The 11,743-nt window shown below is 37.1% G+C and overlaps 1 protein-coding gene across 1 annotated transcript in view; it reads left to right on the forward strand.

The window, feature by feature from the left end:
* Positions 1 to 11,743, forward strand: part of KIFAP3 (kinesin-associated protein 3) — a 63,468-nt gene that overhangs the window by 17,133 nt on the left and 34,592 nt on the right. The window contains 3 exon segments of the mRNA XM_010020375.1: positions 5,375 to 5,475; positions 9,854 to 9,962; positions 11,289 to 11,401. Coding sequence (XP_010018677.1) covers positions 5,375 to 5,475; positions 9,854 to 9,962; positions 11,289 to 11,401 — 323 coding nt within the window.

Here is an 11,743-nt window from a genome sequence, read left to right on the forward strand (position 1 = left end):
CAAAAAACCAAACCAAAAAAAATCAGCAAGCCAAAAGCACCCAAACAAAAAACTAAAACAAAAACCACAAACAAATTAAAAAACCCCACCCAAACACAAAACAACCACCCAACTATGGCAAAATCAGGGTTTTAAGTTAGGCTTATAGCATGAAGCCAGTTTCAGTTAACATGAAGGTGGCACAAGTGGGGTTATTAGTATGTAATTAATATAATGTATTATTTACAATGTCTAGTTTCCTTCAGTATTAGCAGATTTGAAAATTCTTTCAGATTCTCATGATAAAATAAACTGATTTATCCAGTATGATTTATATTTACATATGTAAATCAAACCAGTATGTGTGAAACCACACATGGAGTAACTTAGTCTATTTCCAAGCTGGTTGCAAGTAGTAATACGGGGTAGACGTAAGCAGAGATACCTTGCTATCACTTTTTTCACGATGATCACTGCTAATTATGATACATGTGAATGAACTCTTGATTTCAGTGTTTTCTGACAGCAGTGGGAGACAGTGTATAGATCTTCTACTCAGGTTGTGACATTCTTATCCACTTAGATTTCTTATGTGCCTAATTCTGCAGCAGGTTTGAATTGAGAGTGTCAGAGTTTGAAACTGAAATGAAGATTCACTCTGCCATTTTAATAGATATTTACCTTCATTTGTGTTCTGGTTTTGATTTAGTGTAGTTAATGTTTTGCACATGAGTTGGATAGGGTATATTTCATATTTAACGTGGAGACATTGATGATTCCATTAGGAATGATGGCTACTTGAATTACTGATAGTGTGACATTTGAGTAATTTAGTCCATAACCTATATTCTCAGTTTTACTTTAGCATTTGAAAGATGAATGCTGCTGCAACTTGGATTAGCATTTCAGTTTTCCAGCTTTAGGGTTTCTCTTTTGTTATCATGGAGCTAGTGGAGAATTTCTTAATTTTAAGCTCACAAACTCAACCAAAATGTAGGGCCTGATCTTGTTACAAAGAAATCTATAAATAAATCCTTTTTCTTTTCTTTTTTTTTTTTTTCCCCTTTAGTTTCCATTTAGATCTTTAAGATCTAGACATGGAATTCAGGCATTGGTCCACAAAACTGGCACATGGCTTCTTACAAATGTTCAAAGGCTAAAAATCTGAAGCCATTTTGAACTCAGAACCCATCATGTATTTATTTCCCTCTCTAATTTGCAGAAAACTAGTTGTGAAAACAGCCCGAGGGACCTGATATTTTTCCATCCCAGCTGCTCCAGCTGAACTACAGCTGCAAAAAAAAAAAATAAAAAATAAAAAAAATCTAAGTATTGTTTCTATAAACTGTTGAGTGTATTTTATAACACAATAATTCCCACAAAATCAGTAACTACAGTTAATGACTGGTTTGTTAAGGCATTAACTGCACTCAGCTGGGAATGACCAATTTCTCTGGAATGGCTGTGTAAGAACTAAGGATAATTCAGTAACACTTTCAAATAATCATTTGGTTAATTAATGGTAAATTCTTGTGGAAATCCTATCAAAGTACTTGTGACCCCTACATTTAATATCCAATGAGTTCATTATGATTCATGTTTTATTGCCATAAATACCAGAAGAATCCATAATGACTAGGCCATTATTTTCCAGGGCTGCTCTTACTGCTTTAGGCCATTTGGCTATTCCACCTTCAGTCATAAAAAGCTTGATGCTCAAAACTACCAGCGTTTGTAGGCCACAACTTTCTGGCACCCCATCAAAACTTTGGTGATTTTTTTTTTTTTTTTTTTTTTAGCTTTTAATTCTTTTTTTTAATGAACACGTTTGTCAGAGATCGGTGTTTTCTTTCTCCTGCTTTTCTAGTTAGGGGAAGAATTGATGCCGACTGTACCAAGGAGGTCTTCCTTGCAGTGTCTGCTTTTTCATGTGTGGCCTTCACTAATGGTCAGAAGTAGCAGAAACGATATCACTTCCATGCTTTGGAAGACTGTTCTCCAGCCAGGTACTGGGCATGGTTTGAAAGCTTTTCAGCCAAGTCTCTAAACAATGATGATTTAGTTTATTCATTAGAATTTGGATGAATATAAAATAATTTTATTTTTTTTTTTTAAAAAAGAAAAGGATAAGCTTGGTACTGGCACACTCAAGGAATAGTAAATAGCTGCTAGTTTATATGGGAATGAAGTCCCTATGTAAAAGGATGGCAGTTGGCTTGGTGGATTTTTCAAAGTCTGTCACTCCTTACCCCTCTATACAGTCTTCAGCCTGAAAGATGCTGCTTAGTGTTTAAAATGCTGTAGCCATTGAATCTGTTGTCCTTCTATCTTTGACGAACTAGTTATGCACAGATGCCCATCAACTTTTCAAAAGGCTGTATCCTTCATAATTGAGCATGAGATTAACAATTGCATTAGATCATGCTGGCTGTGCTTAAAAACAACCACCTTTTCTTGATTTTCCTGAAGTGCTGGTTCTTTGGATCATGAGTGGCCACTGTTTTGCATGAGAACCAAAAAAAGTCTGGAGGTTCTGGTTTTTCTCCACCAGAATGCTTCCACAGGGTAAGTGCGGGACACTGGAACTTCCAGACATCAGCATGAAATTCATTTCATTCTAGGAAATTAGAATGAAATGAAACTTCAAATGTGCATACCATTAAATACTTAAAAGCTGATTTAGTTGCATACTGTTTTCTTTTAATTTTAGTTCTGTAATTTATTTTCATCTTCAAGGTAGTAGAATTCAGGTGGGGTTTTTTTCTATTTACTCACAGCTGAAGAATATTTCCTTGCTGAGCCAGTGTGATATTTGCCAGTGGCTTAAATGCTCTAACCCCATTTCTGTTCCCTGTGTTGACAGTAGGACAGGGGAATTCAGGGAAAATGGGTCAGTTAACTGTACAGCAAGGAGGAACTTGATTTCAACTCTTTGAAATTACAGTTGTCTTTGCTTTTCGTGTGTTATGAAATCTGCCTTATGGAATGGACTTTGGGAGGATGATTTCAGTGCCAGTCATTAAAAACCAACTCTTTCAGAGTTCATTCAGCTAAAATAAACTTGAATTCTAGATATTCCTTATATTTTAGGTTGAGTATCTAGGTCTTCTTGATTATTTTTGGTAGTTTGGAAAACGGAGGCAGTGCTGACATTCAGCAGTGATACCTAAGGTCTTGTTCAGGCATCAGAAAGGTTATTGTGTTAGGCTGGACCTTTGAAAAAAGGGGAGAGAAAATTATGCAAAGAGTTTATCCTCAAAAAACAGGTGGCCTTTGCTGCTATAGTAGACTAGTTTTTTGAAAATAAGCTACCAGTATTGCCAAATACCAGGAAGGTGCTATTGCTACCAAATGTAGCTCATCATCTAAGACTATCTTAGCTGATGCTTTATCTTAGCACAAATGAAGCTTGCAAAAATAAGGAGGAAAAAAAAAACCCAAACATGAAGGACAAAGGTTAAACGGATATAAAGTCGCATCATTCTTGTTGACTGCCCCAGTTCATAGCTGCTGAAGGTCTGGTCCAACTTCACTCTAGTTTGTTTTACCTGTTGCTGTTCTGGGGAGCCAACTTTCCTCCCTTTTATACTGGCTTACCTTCCTCTTCACATAGACTTCCCTGCATTGTCCAGCAAAGCATAATTGTAATTTGAGTCTTGGTGTCTGAGGCCTAAATAGAGGCACAGGAAGAAGTGTTAAGAGCAGTGTAATTGGCTCTTTTTTTTTTATTAGTATTTTATTTTTTTCTTTTTCTCTCTAGCACCATGAAATTTGAAGGCATAACTTTTTAAATTTTTATATTTGCTTAGGAGAAGCCTTTGGCAGGGGGGTTGGAACTAGATGATCTTAAAGTCCTTTCCAACCCTAACTATTCTATGATTCTATGTATGGGAAGATTTTTTTTTTCCATGTAGTTGGTTTACAATGTCACTATAAGTGAATAGGTAGGTAAGATGACCAGTCACAAGAGAAGCACAAAAGATAATAAATGCTTCATTTGTTTGCTTAAAACACAGTTGCTGTATGCTTTAGCAATTACAGTACTGTCTGTGCTTTTATTTTACTAATAGCCAGAGTAGCTTTCAGATTTGGGCTATCCTTTCTCCAGCTGTTAAGTGTGTGAAAGGTTGTGATAGAAGTCACATTTGGTTTTTTTCAAACAGGTGATAATCCAGAAGGATCTGAAATGTCTGCTGTAGCTTCATGGGGAAAGCTACAGCATGGGGAAAGAAAACTTCACTGTTGTATGGCAACTGCCAGAAAGGTTTCATGGGTCTTTTTTTGTAAATCGATTTTGAAAAAAGGCACAAATGTGCATTTTCAGGCTAAAGGCATTATATCCTTGCTGCTTAAAGGAAATTCCAGCTCCCAGTGATGTAGGCATAAATAAAATTTAACAGTGTTGGTTGCTGTTTGAGGTCTTGATGCTTTGCCAAAGTGTCAAACAGGTAAGTTCTAACTTAGCTTTAATAGAAGTGGGAGGTAGGATATGTCTGATCAGAACTGTAAATTCTGAGTTGGTGACCTTATTACGTCCTGGTCTGACTAACAGAAATGTACAGATGACTATTTTATCCCATATATAGCCAGTTTCCTGCTAATGTAGGGCTAGAAGAAAGCTTAAGAAAATGCTCGGTCCAGATTTCAGCAGAGTCAGGATCAAATTCATTTGCGTTGTTCTTAAACATTTGTACATTTGTCTAAGCTGGTTTTATAGAACCTTTCAGTTTAATACTTCACAGCCTACTCACATGAAATTCTCCAGTTTTTCTTGAGAACCTTTTCTCATGGTAAGTCCTAATGTGAAAATACACTAAGGTCATCTTTGAAATACAAGAAACACAAAAGGCACTCACAGGGTAATACTATTATTTAGGATAATAAAACAATCAGTATGGGACGTACTTGAAAGGCACTGGATTCCTTCTACAATACTTCTTAGTCGTAGTTCTTATTTTTCTCTCTGGCATTGGTACATTCTTTATCATTTCATTTTGAGACAAGCTTGTTGTTTCAACAGGAATATCCACAGGTAAATTGGCATTACATTTGTTATTTAATTTCCTGGCTGGAAAATGATGAAGGCTTTCTCTGGATGGCTAGTCATTAAGTGTTCCTGTCACAAAATATACTCCTTTTCAAAGAAGGGTTAAGGAAGTGTTTTGAGGTGCTAGGGAGAGGGGGAGTAGTTAGCATTGCCCTTGTTCCTTCTTAGCACAAAATACAATTCATTTGGAGAGGCCAGGCAAGATCCTTTCATTAATGTTGCATTTCTGATGCAAGTTTTCCCTCTATTAGCTAGGGTTTTTGTGCTTTTTGTTTTCCCATTTTATGGGTTTACGACACCTAAAATACCAGGCTTATATTAATATGGATTTTTTCTTTTTCCTTCTAGCAAATGAAAACTACAAGCAAATAGCAATGTGTATTCTGTATCACATAAGCATGGATGATCGCTTTAAATCAATGTTTGCATACACAGACTGTATTCCACAGGTATGTGCTTTTAGGTACGTTGGTTACGTGATATGTTGCATCTCTGCCTGTGCATGTCTTTTCCGCATAGGAGAGCTCGCACTGACACCCACAGGTAACAATGGGAACAACCACGATACTTTCGAGTTGATATCGAACCACAAACTCGTCGAGCAGTCTGATTGTCCTTGCTGTCTTTTAGTAGTCCCCAGAAAAAGGGTAGGTGACAAGTTCTTTGTCAGAACTACTAATGCTTGAGCTGCATCAGTGAATTGGAAAAAAACACAGTTGACCTGGTGAATTTTTGCAAAAGATCGGGAATGCTTGAAAGAGATTAAAGCTTGTGCACAGCATGTCCGTAGGGAACCTTGTGGAAAGTATTTCCTTTAGTTTTAGACGGCATTCTTGCCTGATCCCATTGGGTATCAAAATTTCAGTGTCTCCAGTGTTACAGGATATGAACTGGAAACCAGCCAAGCAGTGTTACGTTGCTACATGACAATTCCTTTTCCAACTACGGGCATGTACAAGAGGGGAGGGAGACTTGAGTATGGAAGGCTCTTCACCAATGATTCAGGCTACAGTTTGTTGCATAACACTGCCTGCAGTCATAGTCTTTGATCCCAGCACAGGCAAAATATCATGGGGTTTGGGGTTTTGTGTGTGTGTGTTGTGTTTTGTTGTTTGTTGGGGTTTGGTTGGTTAGTGTTTTTAGTACCAAATCTTTTCTTACTGGTCTTTTTCTCAGTCCTGATGAGGCTGGAATTGAGAAAGCTGCATTGCACAAGTGTGAAAGCTCTCAGTAGCTTTTTCAGAATCGCACCATGATATCTTCTTTCCTGCCAAATGTGTTCTCAACATCAAATACATTCAGAGTGGGAAGTTGCCATGGAAAGTTTTCAGAATGTTTCTAGTCTTTATCTCATGAAAAAATGGTGATGTTTTTCCAAATACAGGAGGATTTTGGACAATAGAGAGGGAGAACTGGTGGAAGTAACTAGTATATGTTACAAAATAATCTTGTAAACATCCTGCTGACTGCCTTTTCTGCCACAATAAGCAACTGTATATTAAGCCGTTTGCATTATATAAGGACCTGCTTTGTTCTGAGCCATTATCAGCCAAACCAGAACTCACGCACTCTGTTTCAGGGCTCACTTATGACATGCTTTCAGGGAATCTTGGCATGGCTCTTAGATTCCCAGTGCCAAATGTGAAGAGCTGTGGAAACTTGAGCAGCGTCATACTCTGATCTTTGGTGAACGTCATTGTTCTGATAGGCATCAACTGGTCAAACTGATGCTTGCAGAGCTGTATCCAAAGACTAGTGAAACGAGGAAATAAATTTGCTACCTTCACTGGGTGTTGACTAAAACTACAGAAGTCAAAGGATACCTATGGCTATTGATGCTTCATTGGTCAATGTAATTATTCACAGATCACATCTGCTGGCTGTTCAGAAGGACAAGCTGGACAACTAGAGCTTAAATTTTATTCATGAATGTTCTAACTGAGGACAATTATTAAGAAAGACATAGCAGAAAACATGGGGAAGTGGATAAGGCATTCTGGAGAAGCGAACAGCCTTTTAAAGAACTCCCTGCTACCTGATTCTGTCTTGGAAAACCAAACTGTCTTTTCAGTAGTATGTGCCCTTCTGTGGGTTTGTTTCGTTTTGAGGGCACTGGCAAATACTCAATAATGAATGTTTAGCTGTTGTAGGAAGTGATTAGAAAATCAGTTCCCTGTTGTCATTTTGAACAGGCGAAGTGCTTGACAAGGGCTTGCGCGTGCTGTCCGAGGTAAACATCCTTGATTGCAGGAGTTAGTGGGTGCTATTCTAGTAACAGTTAAAAGTGAGTATTAACAGTTCATTCTTGTTTAGACCCCAGCAATGCGTGTTTTGTTTAAATAGGTGCAAATGCCATCCAGATGCTTATAAAAGCCTTTATTGGTAATAACCTGGCCAATCAAAGGGCATGGTTAGGCAGTGATGTCATGGTGATATTTAATATTTTACCGCAGAGCAGTGTGCAAGGTTCTCTGCAGCTACCCACATGTTTTCCACCACGGTTGTCCTGTTTGGCCCCTCTTTGATCTATAAGCTTCTTTTCAGCTTAATGCTGGTAAACGTCCTCTCTTGACAGCACCCTTTGCTCCTGTCCGCCATTATCTGTTGAAGTTCAGAAACCAGAGCATCACTTCAAACAGCAGAGTTAGGGAGTAGCCGGTCAGGAGAGATTCCTGAGGCATGCAGTTCTGGCATAATCATTCAAAGATGTTTGAGCTGGGCTTGGGGAGGGGGTTGGGCAGAGGTGTATGTGAACAGAAAGCTGTGGGGGTTGGCCTCTGGTCACTGGTAAATAAGTGAAGGCAGGTGCCAGAGAGTCTAGACACAGTGATTTCAGTCCTGGTCTGTGGTATCTGATACTCAATATGGGACTTGTCTGATTGAACACTACTGCCTCTTCATTGCACATGCTGCAGTCTTTTTACTGCCTTCCTGTTAAATCAGTAAAAGATGACAATGGACATAGTAAAAGCAGAACAAATTTAATTTTAATATTTCCTATTTGGCAGCAATTACTCTACCTTTTGAAGTGGCACAAGAAGCAATCAAATTAAATGAAGACATAATGGGAAACATGGAGCTTGTACGAAACTATTATTTTAAAATTTGAACAGCTTTAATTGAAACTGGATATATTTTTTTCTTTTTATAGAGAAGTAGTTCAGTAATTAACAGTGTAATCCCATCTTGTTAAACATCTAATTTCCACAGATTGTGTTGTGTAAGTAATGAGAATGTTTCCCTTCAAATTATTTGAAGGGTTTTAAAAATCTGTTTTTAAAGGTTTTGTAACAGAAGAGTTGCAGGGGGTGATTTTTGAATACTCATGTTCCACTTGTTAAGTGGCAGCTTTCTTTGGTTAATTGACTCTTATGTGACTGTCAGGCTTACAGATTTAATAAACTAGGGATTTTCTAAGTTCTTAAAACAACCTAGGTAATTCTGATTCTACCTTTTTAAGAAAGGGAGGGAAGAAATCAATGATAGCTTTTAAATCTGTATATGAAAGTTCCAGAAGACGAGATAAAGAACTATCTTGTAACTTCTTTTTTGGGGGGTGGAATGTCTATTTGGAATGACAGCCTGTAGTAAAATACTTGCAAGTGAAATTCCTGCAATCCCATTGCTCCTGACCTCCAAATGTTTTGGGTTTGTTTTTTTTTTTTCACCCACTTTCTCCAGTTTTTAATATATTACAAACCATTTTTCCACCAGGGGGCAAGCACATAAATATGTTGCTTTCTTCTCACCTTCACTCCTTCTTGACACAAATAGGGCTATATTTTTGTACCTCGTGTTCTGCTTATCTTTAGTTTCAGTTGTTTCTGGTTCTAGTAATTTCATTCTTGTCATCATGTGGCTTTGCATTGTAATCTTGACATGTCTTATGAATTGAGAAGGTTTTAGGAGCAAAGAGAGTGATGTCCTGCAGCCTCTCAATGAGGAAGCCATGCAGCTTGTCTGCCATGGTTGGAAACAGAAAAAGAAACTGATGTATTTGACTTGCGTTCATATATTCAATATTCCATTTAAAACAATGTTCATATTGAACAAAGTGAGACCAGATAGCCTGTGATGTAATTGACAATACAGGTGCCAGATGTATGAAATGATGGCAATCCATAGGTTATTTGCCTAAGGAATTATGTGGTAATTCACTGACACCTACTAAACAGTTGGAACAGGATTATAGGTGATTGTCTACTTACATTAACTCAAGTTGTTCTGTCCATTACCAAAAGCGTAAGACTACTCTTCAAAAGTCTTTGGTATATAGCAGTGTTAAGCTCTAGCGATGGCAGCTGTAGAGATAAAGCACGTTGCTGCAGATACAGCTATTTCTTATCAATGAAGTAATTGCAAAGCAAAATAGTAATAGAATTATGCTGCAATTAAGTATCCATTCAGAGTCATAATTTTATTAAATAATCAGATATTAATCTGACTTTCTGTGAAACTAAGTTGTCGGGTTTTTCCCGTATTAAGTCTACCTAAACTTTTTTTCAAAACAAATTTGTTCATTCACAACTTTATAAAAACAGTAAAAATAAATAATTTAGTGGTAGCAATAAAATGTAACTAACCCAAGTTAATTTAAGGTGATGAGTGACTGCCATTTTTGGCACTTTATAAGGACTGTTATTCCCAAATAATGGAACTATACATCTTGTGCCCTTGACCTTTATAACTTTACTGTTTCTATAGAAATGTTGAATACTAATTTCTTGGGGGGGAAAAGAAAAAAGCTACTGTAGTTGACATCATAACATTGCTTTCCTAATGCTTTGGAAAGGTTAATGACTTCAGTGTGCTTGTGTTTCTTGGCAGTTAATGAAGATGCTTTTTGCATGTCCTGATGAGCGAGTTGACCTTGAACTTATTTCCTTCTGTATTAACCTTGCTGCTAACAAAAGAAATGTACAACTTATCTGCGAAGGTAACTGTGCTGAGATTTTACCGTTTTCTTGAAGATGACAACACTTCATATATGTATTTTTATATATATACTTTCATATATAAATTATGTATATTTGACTTATTTATAAATGTGTATATGTATTCTTAAAAAACAAAATGCACCCATTTGGGTAATGTTTCCTTCCCAGAATTCATCTTGGTGGCAAGAGTGCCACTGAGTAACTGCACCTGCTCACATCTCTCATATATAGTTCTATAAAGCACACTGATGACATTACTGTGAGAATATTACTGTGCAGTAGATATTATTACATCCAAAACTGTATGGAAAGATCAAGATTTTTGTTCTACTTTAATTCCATCTACCTAAAATCCATCTGCAGCTAATCAGTGTTTCTCCTGCCAGTTCCAAATTAATAGTACAGTGATGTCATTTAGTTGCATCTTTCCGGTAACTTTTTTTCTTGAGTATGTTTTGGGTTCTAGTATTATGTTACATGGTACAGATGGGTTCTGCGTTTTATTCAGTAGCTCTCTAGGTTGCTTTTAAAGTTTCTTTATTTTCATACCAGTGTTAACACTAACAGTTTAGGTAGAACATTATTATTTAGTAGCTCTAATTTTCACTTGTGCTCAAAATTTTCAGTATGAACTACTGCAGTAAATTACTAGGCTTTAAAAGGGATAGTTGCAGTCTATGGATTATTCCACTTAAGAATTCTGTGCGTAGCTCTGTAGATGGCGGAACTGGGAGATAGAATTTTATTTTAAAGGTACAAATGAAATTCAAGCTAGTACCACTTATCAGATAAAGTGATCTTTTTGGAAACATAATGGTAACAGCGAGACTTGCCCTGTGCAGTCAAGTACTTAAGATACGTGTATGTGTGTTCCCACTCAATGATCTACATGACTAGTAAATAATCTTTTAGAACCATAATGATGTATTTATTCTGTAGAGTGGAGAGAGGTATCTGTGAGTTAGGACCAACAGCAGTGCTGCATCTCCACTAACTGCGCTCAATGATAGGATAACAGTTTGGATCTAGAATCTTTCTTCATTTGAATAACTAAACACACTTGATGCATTTAGCTAGTTATCTGACTTAAGTGTCCCACCAGTACATACAGTCATAGTAGCTGCTAGAGAATTTAAACAGAGCAAGACTTTTCTTTTTCAACTCAAATTTGAAAGAAGAAATAGTTCCTGTCCAGATTCTTCACTTTTCCCTTTTAAAAGTTCAGGCTGGTTTTGTGTGTGTTGGTTTTTGGTCAGCCACTACTTTCCTTGTTTTTAATTTTGTTTCTTATTTGGAGGATTTCCCAAGTGTTTGATTCATTTCAGGAAATGGTTTGAAGACACTAATGAAGCGGGCTTTGAAATTTAAGGATCCATTGTTAATGAAGATGATCAGGAATATTTCACAACATGATGGACCAACTAAAAGCCTGTTCATTGTAAGTACTATCTATTACCTAATGTGATCTCTGATTCTTCCTACTAGAAAAGACTGGCTGTGGAGAGCTGCTGTGCTTTGTCTTTAAATGGTGTCCAGATTAAGTTTTCTTGGCTGCCGCAGGTTGTTTTGTTTTATAAGGCTTCCTCATTTGGTAAGACAGGGTTTGAATCCTCACTACTGGGAAAAGAAATTTTAAGCTGTATACAGTAAGTCCCTGTTCCAAAATAAACACGCAAAACAAAGCAAACATCAACAGCAACAAACACCCCCCCCAAGGAAAAAAAAACCCCCAAAACTGCCACCACCACAAAAAACCCAAAAAACCACCCCCACACACAAA

This window comes from Nestor notabilis, unplaced genomic scaffold (assembly GCF_000696875.1).
Source record: "Nestor notabilis isolate BGI_N333 unplaced genomic scaffold, ASM69687v1 scaffold14320, whole genome shotgun sequence".
Classification (NCBI taxonomy): domain Eukaryota; kingdom Metazoa; phylum Chordata; class Aves; order Psittaciformes; family Psittacidae; genus Nestor; species Nestor notabilis.